Source organism: Schistocerca piceifrons, chromosome X, assembly GCF_021461385.2.
Source record: "Schistocerca piceifrons isolate TAMUIC-IGC-003096 chromosome X, iqSchPice1.1, whole genome shotgun sequence".
NCBI classification, from domain to species: Eukaryota; Metazoa; Arthropoda; class Insecta; order Orthoptera; family Acrididae; genus Schistocerca; species Schistocerca piceifrons.
In genome coordinates this window covers 37,022,858-37,035,822 of record NC_060149.1, presented here as the reverse complement: position 1 = coordinate 37,035,822, position 12,965 = coordinate 37,022,858, and the positions used below count along the sequence as shown (strand labels likewise).

Below are 12,965 nucleotides of genomic sequence, written 5' to 3'. Positions count from 1 at the left end.
TAGATAACAGAATGCAGCATGTCATTCTCAATGGCGAGAAGTCTTCCAAAGTAAGAGTGATTTCAGGTGTGCTGCAGGGGAGCATCATAGGACCATTGCTATTCACAATATACATAAATGGCCTTGTGGATGACATCGGAAGTTCACTGAGGCTTTTTGCGGATGATGCTGTGGTATATCAAGAGGTTGTAACAATGGAAAATTGTACCGAAATACAGGAGGATCTGCAGCGAATTGACGCATGGTGCAGGGAATGGCAATTGAATCTCAATGTAGACAAGTGTAATGTACTGCGAATACATAGAAAGAAAGCTCCCTTATCATTTAGCTACAATATAGCAGGTCAGCAACTGGAAGCAGTTAATTCCATAAATTATCTGGGAGTAGGCCTTAGGAGTGATTTAAAATGGAGTGATCATATAAAGTTGATCGTCGGTAAAGCAGATGCCAGACTGAGATTCATTGGAAGAATCCTAAGGAAATGAAATCCGAGAGCAAAGGAAGGAGGTTACAGTACACTTGTTCGCCCACTGCTTGAATACTGCTCAGCAGTGTGGGATCCGTACCAGATAGGGTTGATAGAAGAGATAGAGAAGATCCAACGGAGAGCAGCGCACTTCGTTACAGAATCATTTAGTAATCGCGAAAGCGTTACGGAGATGATAGATAAACTCCAGTGGAAGACTCTGCAGGAGAGACGCTCAGTAGCTCGGTACGGGCTTATGTTGAAGTTTCGAGAACATACCTTTACCGAGGAGTCAAGCAGTATATTGCTCCCTCCTATGTATATCTCACGAAGAGACCATGAGGATAAAATCAGAGAGATTAGAGCCCACACAGAGGCATACCGACAATCCTTCTTTCCACGAACAATACGAGACTGGAATAGAAGTGAGAACCGATAGAGGTACTCAAGGTACACACACCATCAGGTGGCTTGTGGAGTATGGATGTAGATGTAAATGTAGATGTAGAACATCTGAATGTTAACATCATCCAGCCCTGGCGTGCAGGATCGGGATGAAGTGAGAGCATGATCTAGCTCCGTCATAGTAAAGGATTGCAGCACTCACTATTCTGAGCAGAGAAGGGTATCATCCGAGCCTCCTCCAGTCATTCCCAATGGAGGAAAGCAGGGTGGTAGTGGGAGGAGCTAGAAATCCCCACAAAATAGCGGCCTGAGGTGTTGGAGATAGCAATATGACATTGTCTACTACTGTTAAAAGAACTAGTGAATGAAATCCAGCTAGTGTTTTTGCTATCCCAAAGAACATGACAATACTGTGCATCCAACTGTTTATAATGTTGCAGTTTGCCATTGTAGGATGATGGTTAAAAAAAAGGAGAGCATGTTTCCATGCACAAATTGCATTGCGGCACACCTCAGTCCACCAAGAGGCCAGGACATGGCGAGTAAAGAGGACATGGGAGGAACAAAACGTTCTGTGGTGGTAAGGATAATATTTGTAAGATATTCTACAGGGTCATCACAACTGGGGAAATTTGGTTTATCAAAGGCCACCAGAGTTGTAAAATTGCCCAGTGTCAGGTTAGCATTCCCATCTCCTCCTCCAGCTATGCAACAAACCAGGTAAAAGGCAGGGTAAAGCTGCCAGTTGGCCTTAGAAAGCTGTCATTTGGGTGTCCATCTAGGTGGTGTAGGAGTCAGCAAATGGATAGCATATGGGAAATGGTCACTCGAGTACATATCAGAAATAACAGACCACTAGAGACAATCGGCAAGCGGGGCAGTGCAGAAGGAGAGGTTCAAGTGGGAACTGGTGTGTGTGGAGTCTGAAAGGAACATGGGTGCTCCCATGTTAAGGCAGATGTTAAGTTGATTGAAGAGGTCAGCGAAGAGGTCACCTCTCTGACAGGCTCTGGGAGAACCCCAAAGAGTATGGTGCACATTAATGTCACTAAGCAGCACATAGGGGTTAGGGAGTTGCCCAATAAGCTGGAGGATGTCTGCCCAGGTGACACCGAAATGACGGAGGGATTTAAATGGTACAAAGGGAAAAGATCAAGTCAGGAAGGAAAATGTGGACTGTAACAGCTTGAAGCTGGTAGTCAGGGAACTGGGTTGACTATGATCATCATCCCGGCTGAGCAGCAAGACTCCCCCATGAGATGGAATGCCGTCCTCGGGGGGGGGGGGGGGGGGTCAAAGTGGACCAGGAAGAAATGCAGCAGCTCAGAGCAGTCGTGAGGGCACAATTTTGCTTCCTGGAGGCAGAGAACATGTGTACACTGCGGTTCTAAGAGCAGTCATAACCCCTTTTTGTTGGATTGAAGGCCATGAACATTCCATTGGAGGAGAATCATGACAAGGAAAGGGGAGGGTGGATAAAATGAAGGTGTGTCACCTCAGTGGCTGCCGTGTGCCAAGCCTTCGGAGACACTGCTACACGGCAGAGAGACTGGAGGCTCCTGCTCCACGAAATCTACAGAGGCATCGGCATTCTCTTTCTATCAGTCTGCAGAGTCCAAGGCAGAAAAACGGTTGGCAGTGCGCGCAGGTGATGCAGAGGTCAGCTGGGCGAGTATATCATGTGCCAATACCATCAAGGAGGATCTTCAAGTCAGTGAAGGAGATGACCGTTTCCCTTTGTTTGACTTCTTGGAGCCTTTCTGGTTGGCAGAGGAAGACTCAGATTTTTTTGCTGGAGGGACACAGAAAGTCTTCAGGTGAGTATTCCTTCTGTCTTTTCTGGCCTGATGATTGTCTAGTAGGTGATTTTGCCCCACGAGGCGAAATTTTGGTGGCTTGTTGCACAGATGGAGGAGGAGATGGGGATGCTACCACGACACTGGGTGATTTTACAACACTGGTGCTGAATTTGAGGCTGCATGTCTGCATGGTGATGTCCTTCATGGAGTGAGAAGCACCAAGAACAGTACTGAAAGTGGCGGATGGTAGAACGTAGGGTTTCTGACTATTCAACAACTTGTGAATGACCGGGAAAGGAACTTTTTCCTTCACCTGGATCTCCTGGAGAGCCCACTCCTCAAGACACACGGGAAAATCTTGGATTGGGACAGCATGGTTGCCATTGCAGCTGATACAGTGGAGAGAACGAAGTGGACAATCGCCCTCGTGAGCATCCCTACTACAGGTTACACATTTGGCCGGGTATTGACAGAAAAATCGCATGTGTGACACTGGTAGCAGCACATCGGGTTTGGAATGTATGGTCAGACTGTGATAACTTCATAACCTGCTTTAATCTCTGATGGAAGCACCTTTCTATCAAAAGTGAGAAGAGTGTGTGTGGGCACTAAAAATGTATCTACCTTTTTCATCGCCCAATGGACTGCAGGGACACCCTGATCAGAGAGGTACATTTGGAAATCTGCCTCAGTCAGACCATCGAGCAGCCTAGTGTAAATAACACCACAGGAAAAATTCAGCGTTCGATGGACCTCAACACTAACAGCATAGTCATGGAGGAGCAAAGCAGCAAACAGTCGCTGTGCTTGAGAATCAAAAGTAGTCTCCAAAAGCAAAGTGTCATTGTGTAAATGAGAGCAGGATTTCGCAGGACCAGCAATTGCATCAACAACTTTCTGAATAATAAACGGATTTGCCGTAGCAAAGGACTGACCGTCTTAAGCATGTGAAACCACAAGGAACTGTGGTGCAGCTGTGAGGGTCTTTGAATCGTTAGCCTCATTCCATTTAAGTTTGGTAGACATTGACTGTGAAGATGATCATTGGCTCATTGTGAGAAAAACCCCATGATTCCCAGTGTGTCTGATGGTGCGTTCCTTCCAACTGGGGGCTCCCCTAAGAAGGGGGCACACTCACCTTAGGTGGTTGTTCACACCTCAAGTCACGCCTCCTCGACACCTGACAGAGGGACCAATTGGCAATTTGGGAAGGTAGCAGCTCAGGCAATCATCCTCACACAGTGTCATTTCATGTATACAAAACATTCTTGTACTTGATTTTCCTTAGTTCGTAAGAACAAAAGCAAGATGAGGGCTCAATATCCTGCTGATGACGTCACTGCAGATGGAGTACAAGCTCTGACTGGGGAAGGATTGAGATGAAAATCTGTCATGTCCTTCCAAAAAACCAGTATTTGGCTTAAGTGATTTAGGGAAATCACAGAATGACCAGAAGGGAATGTGAACCACTGTCCTCCTGAATACAAATTCAGTGTATTACCACTGCCACCACCTTGCTCTGTGTAATCATATGAAGAGCAATGGAGCTATCTGAAGGAGATCACTTATCATAGTATGTATATGTACAGCTGCTAAAAATAAATATTAAAAAACATCCAGAGTGAGAAAATAATTTTCTTAGTCATGGTGGCAGATGTAGAAAGGGAGGTGGAGGTGCAGGTGGCGCATGCTGTATGTTGCTGCAGACAACAATCAAGTTCATTCAGGTACTGTACACAGCCAATAAAGTGTGGCAACACTGCAGTCTGGAGGAGAGCACTTGTCACAGTTTAGCATAACAGTGGGAGATAAAATATCATTGGCTACAGTTGGTCAGTGGGGATGGATGATCACGACAGTTCACTCAAAACCAAGCCACCTTCTAACAAGATGTGCACTAGAACAGGATTTTGAGGGGGGGGGACAACTGCATTTGGGACAAATGGAATACATTGTCTTTATAACTACGAAATGATGCAGAAGTGCCATGATCCAAGAATACATCTTCAATGTTATTAACAAATTAAACTGAAACTAGAGCAATACTAGTAACAGCCATCAAGATTCTTTCCCAGTTCCCACACATGAAGATGTATCCAACTACAGCAATCCATTTCACTTACTTCTTTTGGAGATGCTGTCATTACTATTAGATGTGGAGGAATCATGCCTGCGCAACTACCAGGACGATAAGACAGATATTCTTCCTGTAGTCTTGAGTCTTTAGAAGCATTCATATTTTCACATCGTTGGGCCTGGAAAATATTTCATTTGCCATACATGAGAAATATGATTGTATACTCTGTAAACACATAAAGGAACAGACAGATACCACATACCTCTGATGAGAGTCTTGTCCCACTCAAATATGTGGATGCTTCATCAGACTGGCTGACACAAGAATGTGGTGACTGACTTATTTCCAAGTCTTTTTCGGCACTAGTCGTAGGAGTATTTTGTCTTTCCTAGAAAAAAAATAGTACTGTGGTATCACCACAAATATGGAACTTTCTCACAATGCAGATACTATCTAACCAGTAACATTTACAATTCAGAAAGAGAAAAGTCGGCCCTTACATTCAGGAGGTGCCACTGTGCAGCCATCACATTCAGCTACAAGAAGCTCTTTTAGAGCAGTTGGGAAGGTAGCTGTGGCAAGATGACATAATTTGGTGTGAGGTACAGATGACAGATGGTTTATTCAAGACAGGTATCGTGAGAAAGACCGCATAAATTGTGGTCCTTCTCCATGATTGGCTACTGCATTCGGTAGTTGCATGCGAAGATGACAATCTTCTGTTGTTAATATTAGACAAACTAAACAGAGTATTGCTTGCGTGTTATATTTAAAGCATCTCTCAATAGCGTGCTATCATTCCATTACTTTTCAAGTACTAATAATCAGCAGAATTATAAACAACTGCAAAAAACAGGCAGATGAAGCAATTCAGTGATCTTCGGATTGTGCATAACTTGGATGGCGGGCAAAGTGGTTAAGCCAAAGATCAGAGTAAGTTGAGGAGTCTCAGAGGACAGACATGTTGTCCACCGCAGTATCAGTTAAGACTTAATTTGAAATGTCTAGTTTGTAACTGTGAGAGCTGGTTAGGAATCCTCGGAGGACAGACATGCTGTCTGCCATGGTCAGTGTTAGTTAAGACTTTATTAGCGTTGTATGGTTATTTGAACATATAGTTGAGAACAGTGTGATACTAATTGTGGAAATATGCAGTTCATTAATTTGTTGAAACATATAAATCATTTGTGACTCTAACGTGCAGTTTCTCATGTTCTGCTAATAAAAAGTGAATGGCATCCCATATAAACAAATCGATTGGAGATTTAATCATTTCTAAAACAACAGTTCCTCGCTAAGAGTTTCTTACAGTCTCCAGATAACAGATTCATGACCTACGTGCTGTTTTCTACACAGGGGATAACAACTATAGAAGACTGCAGGTAGGTGAACATGTACTGGAACTTATGCATTCCACTCAAGGAGGTGGAAGCAAATAGGCACCTCACGTGTACTGGTATCTTAGTACAAACGAGATGAGTGACACGTCATCTGTGGTAACATGGAGGAGGTACGAACACTCTCTCTCTCTCTCTCTCTCTCTCTCTCTCTCTCTCTCTCTCAACTTTTAATACCACTCCCAAATCACAGCACTCATAGCTCACAGAAGGAAAGAGTAGGAAGAGGAAATGGTTCAGGAAGGGGAATGCCTCTTTTCTGGAGATGATATCTATCTATTATTTCGAAAGATACGAGTGCTGTGATTGTTTTATGAGTTCGTATCAGAAGTACTGCAAATTTTCCTCCTGAATGTACCGATTATCCTTTATGACTTTAACAGTTTTCTGAATTGAATTTTCGTTTTTATACAACACACACACTAACCAGTTCAATGCATTTTATAATTCCATGGTACCAAAAGCTCTCCTATCAATTGCTGATATTCTACCAACTGGCAGAATGAATGACAAACAATAGGTGCTACTGGCAATAAACAAGAATACTGCAAGAATCAGTATTTTGAAATCATGTGCCTCTCTGCATTTTCTTATTTGAATACTATGTGGCATAACAATTTTACATGGAGTACTGCTGTTCCTAGATTGATCTGTAATTGCACAGAGATGTTTACATCCCACATACACAAATTAGACTGCTTATAGAAAGATAGTGAGTGCAAAGGGAGTCTCATTTTTTGGTGTTTGTGTGCATTTGACATCTACCTATCTGTCTAATGTTAGGATTGGCCGACATATATCCTACATAAAAGTGAGTTGGTAATCAGCTGCCACAGCACATCAGACCAGAAGACCCAACAAACTGTCTCTAAAAAGACCACTGAAAATGAGATTTTGTCTGAGATTACACAGGTCTACAGATTTATACTCTGCAATTTTTTGTTGATCATTTTAGGTGAGTTGAATGTTTATTGATATGTTAAGTTCAGATATGCTATGGGTTCCCTCTCTCACATAAGGGTTTTCACAAGGTAATGACAAACAATCAGAAAATTCATACAAAACACACACTCAAAAAAGCTTTATTGATATAGACATGATAAAATAAGACACTCCTAACATTATAATGAAGTGTTTTGTTATTCATGTTTCATGCAAAGGCATACATTTTAACTTCTCTTCTTTTTTCCTTCAAATCTCCATTGTATTTTCTTCTTGGCTTTCTCCCAGTTCCTCATTCACAGCACCTAGATTTTCTAGAAAACAGCTGATGCGGGAGTCCAGAAAGTGCAGCTACAAGCTCACTGAGGCATCCTATTTACGGAGTTATCCAGCATGTTTCTGATTCTTGTAATCAATGTCCATGTAGTTGCAAAGAAACTTGTTGACAACTTGTTAAAAGGATATCCAAGATTACCTTTAAATTTCATCTTCCATTCGTTTCTGAATATCAGGTCTGATGAACACTCCATTCTTTCATCTCAACTTTCGATAGTAGTGGTAACGTCTTCCCACACACTTCAGGATGTCACCATCTTTTGATAGGGCTTTAATAAATCATTTCATAATGCAAGTTTTATGTGAAGTGGAGGCAGAAGCATTTTTTGGGTACATATCTGAAATGAATTATACATTTTTCCCTCCAACTTATAGCGTTCTGATTGGCCTGATTTTCTGAGACCAGTGCCTGTCTTTCGCATGACTGCCCCATTTGCTTAGGAGACAGGAGTCCTTCCTAACAACTTGAACATACTCAGTGTTGTCCTGATCCCTAATCTTTATGTCAAAGGACACAAAATACACTTCTTTGAGAAAACTGCTGTTTTCGCAACAAATCTGTCAAAAATGTATCAGAAGTGATCAGGAGAATTAATATAACCTCATGAAGCCATAAAATTCGCAAAAGCAGGAACCAGTGGAATTGTCACTCATTGCTGAAGTTTGCATCAAAAGCAATATGTAAAACAAATATATAGGACTCAATATTACAATGTCACTGAAACACATAGGAACATCTATGTGATTACTTTGCAATCCACAATTAATTGTCAAACCACCTTCAAGCTATTTCTCTACTGTTCCACTTAAATCTTTATGTGCGAGCTGTGATTTCTCTTATTTTATCATGATGATCATTTCTCCCTATGTAGGTGGGTGCCACCAGAATATTTTCACAACCTGAGAAGAAAGTTGGTGACTGAAATTTTAAGAGAAGATCCTGCCGCAATGAAATGAAATGAGCTCAGGTTCGATTCACAGCCCGGTCGGAGATTTCAGCTGCTCGGGCATTGGGTGTTGTGTTGTCATCATCGTCATCATCATCATCATCGACGACAACAACAACATCGAAGTTGCAGAAGTGGCATCATATATAAAGACTTGCAAAAGGCGGCTGAACAACCCCACATGGGATCTCCCACCTAATAATGCCACATGATCATTTCATTTCATTTATTTCATTTTCTACATGATGATACAAAACAAGCTGCCCTTCTTTGAAGTTTCCCAGTCCCATCTGATGCGGATCCCACACTGCACAGCAACACTCTAGAAAAGGGCAGACAAGCATGGTGTAGTCAGTCTCTTTAGTGGACCTGTCGCACTTTCTATGTGTTCTGCCAATAAATCACAGTCTTTGGTTTGCTTTATCCATAACATTATATATGTGAACATTCCAATTTAAGTTATTTGTAATTGTAATCCCTAAGTATTTAGCTGAATGTACAGCCTTTAGATTTGTGTGAGAGATTAATTGTGTAACTGGAATTTGTCAGATTTCTTTTAGTACGCATGTGGATACATGTTTAATTCCAGAGGTATGCAAAAACTATCATCCGAAATCTTGCTAAATGCATTCTCTGACAATTATTTCGAGCAGTTAGTTCATGAGCTCACGCGAATAGTAAACAGTTGTGAAAACACACTTGACCTCTTAGCAACAAGTTAATAACGAGCATCAAAACCGATTCAGGGATTAGTGAACACAGACTTGTCCTAGTGAGACTGAATATTGTAATCCCCAAATCCCAGAAAAATAAGCGAAAAATATACCTATTCAAAAAAGCAGACAAAAAGTCACTTGACACCTTCCTGAGAGACAATCTCCAGTCATTCCAAATTAATAATATAAGTGTTGACCAGATGTGGCTTAAATTCAAAGAAATAGTATCAGCAGCAGTTGAGAGATTTATACCAAATAAATTACTGAACGATGAGGCTGATCCTCCTTGGTACACAAAACGGGTTAGAAAACTGTTGCAGAAACAATGAAACAAACATGCCAAATTTAAACAGATGCAAAATCCCCAAGATTGGTGATCTTTTACAGAGGCTTGAAATTTAGTGCGGACTTCAATGTGAGATGCCTATAACAGTTTCCACAACAAAACTTTGTCTCAAAACCTGGCAAAAAATCCAAAGAGATTCTGGTCATATGTGAAGTATGTTAGCGGCAAGAAACAATCAATGCCTTCTCTGCGTGATAGCACTGGAGATACTATCAAAGACAGTGCTGCCAAAGCAGATTACTAAACACAGCCTTCCGAAATGCCTTCTGTGGTGTCACCGCCAGACACCACACTTGCTAGGTGGTAGCTTAAATCGGCCGCGGTCCATTTAGTACATGTCGGACCCGCGTGTCGCCACTGTGTGATTGCAGACCGAGTGCCACCACAAGGCAGGTCTCGAGATACGGACGAGCACTTGCCCAGTCGTACGACTACATTGCTAGCGACAATACGGACGAAGCCTTCCTCTCATTTGCCGAGAGACAGTTAGAATAGCCTTCTGCTAAGTCCATGGCTACGACCTAGCAAGGCGCCATTAGCCTTACCTAGTTTGAGAGTTATCGTATAAATGTCTCAAGAAGAATGTTGTAAACCAACAAAGAATAAAGTTAAGTATATTCCAAAGCTACGTATTTTCTTGATAGCAGTCATAACGTATCCTGTTCCAGACTTGACGCCAGTCGGCGTGTGTGTACGCGTGCCTTTCGGCTCCCTTCTCAGTGTGGCGTAACTAGCTTGTTACGCCACAACACCTTCACTAAAGAAGACCAAGTAAATATTCCAGAATTCGAATTGAGGAAGCTGCCAACGTGAGTAACGTAGAAGTAAATATCCTCAGTGTAGTGAAGTAACTTAAATCACTTAATAAAAGCAAGTCTTCTGGTCCAGACTGTATACCAATTAGATTCCTTTCAGAGTATGCTGATGCATTAGCTCCATACTTAACAATCATATAAAACCGTTCGCTCGACAAAAGATCCATACCCAAAGACTGGAAAGTTGCACAGGTCACACCAATATTCAAGAAAGGCAGTAGGAGTAATCCACTAAATTATAGGCCCATATCATCAACGTTGATGTGTAGCAGGATTTTAGAACATATATTGTGTTCGAACATTATGAATTACCTCGAAGAAAATGGTCTATTGACACACAGTCAACATGTGTTTAGAAAACATCATTCCTGTGAAACACTGTGAAGTGTTGAGTACTATTGACAAGAGATTTCAGATCGATTCTGTATTTCTGGATTTCCGGAAGGCTTTTGACACTGTACCACACAAGCGGCTCATAGTGAAATTGCGTGCTTATAGAATATCGTCTCAGTTATGTGACTGGATTTATGATTTCCTGTCATTGAGGTCACAGTTCGTAGTAACTGACAGAAAGTCATCGAGTAAAACAGAAGTGATTTCTGGCATTCCCCAAGGTAGTGTTAGAGGCCCTTTGCTGTTCCTTCTCTATATAAATGATTTGGGAGACAATCTGAGCAGCCGTCTTCAGTTGTTTGCAGATGACGCTGACGTTTATCGACTAATAAAGTCATCAGAAGATCAAAACAAATTGCAAAACTATTTAGAAAAAATATCTGAATGGTGTGAAAAGTGGCAGTTGACCCTAAATAACGAAAAGTGTGAGGTCATTCACATTACTGCTAAAAGGAACTCATTAAACTTCAGTTACACGATGAATCAGTCTAACCTAAAAGCTGTAAATTCAACTAAATACCTAGGTATTACAGTTACGAACAACTTAAACTGAGAGGAACACATACAAAATGTTGTGGGGAAGGCTAACCAAAGACTGCGTTTATTGGCAGAACACTTAGAAAATGTAACAGCCCTACTAAGAAGACTGCCTACACAATGCTTGTCCGTCCACTTTTAGAATACTGCTGCGCGGTGTGGGATCCTTACCAGATAGGGCTGACAGAGTACACCAAAGAAAGGCAGTACGTTTTGTATTATCGCGAAATATGCAAGAGTGTGTCACAGAAATGATACAGCATTTGGGCTGGAAATCGTTAAAAGAAAGGCGTTTTTTGTTGTGATGGAATCTTCTCATGAAATTCCAATCACCAACTTTCTCCTCCAAATGCAAAAATATTTTGTCTACACCGACCTACACAGGGAGGAACAATCACCACAATAAAATAAGGGAAATCAGAGCTCGTACGGAAAGATATAGGTGTTCATTCTTTCCGCATGCTATACGAGATTGGAATAATAGAGTATTGTGAAGGTGGTTCGATGAACCCTCTGCCAGGCACTTAAATGTGATTTGCAGAGTATCGATGTAGATGTATATGTAGATGTCACCTACATAATTTACGTAGGTCAGAAACAGCAGAGGACCTATAGCATTTCCTTCCGGAATGTCAGATATTACTTCTGTTTTACTCAATGGCTTTCTGTCAGTTACTACTGACCCTGCGGCACAAGATCCCCCTGCCCTCAACATACATTTCGTGTAGGGACCAGGAAGATAAGGTACAAGAAATTAGTGCTCATCTGGAAGCTATCTGCGAGCAGAACAGGAAAGGAAACGACTAGTGGTAAAGGGTACCCTCTGCCACGCACCGTATGGTGGCTTGCGAATTATGTATGTAAATGTAGAAGCAATTTGATTAGAAGATGCTTCTGAGGAACAGTGTCAAAAGCCTTCTGCAAATCAAACATATGTAATCAATTTGATATTCCCTGTTGACAGTACTCATTAATTCACCAGAATACAAAACCAGTTGTGTTTCACAAGAACAATATTTTCTGAATTCATGATGAATATTTGTTATTAAATCATTTCTTTAAGGTAATTCCAAATGCTCGAACACAGTATATATGTTTCAAAACACTACTGCAAATCGATGTTAGTGATATGGGTCTGTAATTCAGCGAATTATTCATATTTGGTATCTTGGGTACTGGTGTGACTTGTGCAACTTTCCAGTCGTTACGTACGGATCTTTTGAAGTGTGAGCAGTTGTATATGATTGCTAAGTATGGAGCTACTGTATCAGCATACTCTGAAAGGAACCTGACTGATTGGTACACAATCTAGACCAGAGCCTTGCTTTTATTAAGTGATTTGAGCTGCTTCACTACACTGAAGGTACATACTTCCAACTTCTAACTAGGGAAACTCCCCATCACAACTCCCTCAGATTTAATGGTCAGAGGGCCCAGTGGACAGCCCATCAAAAACTGAATACAGATCAAGCATGAAAACAGGAAGGAGGTATATTGAACTGTGCAAAAAAAGGCAAAATAAAATATCTGAACAGTCCACGTATAAGTAGTGCAACATAAAGCAGTATCAAACTGACATGGCACCGTGGTAAAGTGGTCATTGTGTTGGACTACAAAGCAGGCAGACCGTGATCGAAGCTCCCTCATGCCAACATATATGTTTTTGAAGTAGCATTCCATTTTGGAAGTTATGAGTCTTGAATTCCTTTGTTGTAACATAGTTCACACCTGTTTATTTGATGTTTTCATTTCTGTGAGACATCAAAGTGGTATCTCACCTACTCCTACA

At 41.5% G+C, this 12,965-nt stretch overlaps 1 protein-coding gene across 5 annotated transcripts in view; it reads right to left on the bottom strand.

The window, feature by feature from the left end:
- LOC124721877 (molybdopterin synthase catalytic subunit-like) overlaps positions 1–12,965 on the bottom strand; it is a 119,535-nt gene that overhangs the window by 48,622 nt on the left and 57,948 nt on the right. For 4 of the 5 annotated variants that reach the window (XM_047247021.1, XM_047247022.1, XM_047247019.1 and 1 more), the window contains 2 exons: positions 5,010–5,135; positions 4,794–4,925 (listed from right to left, as the gene is read on the bottom strand). The exons of the other annotated variant lie outside the window; for it this stretch is intronic. In XM_047247021.1, the coding sequence (XP_047102977.1) occupies positions 4,794–4,925; positions 5,010–5,135 (258 nt within the window). The remainder of the gene's footprint in view (positions 1–4,793; positions 4,926–5,009; positions 5,136–12,965) is intronic. 5 annotated transcript variants of the gene reach the window in all.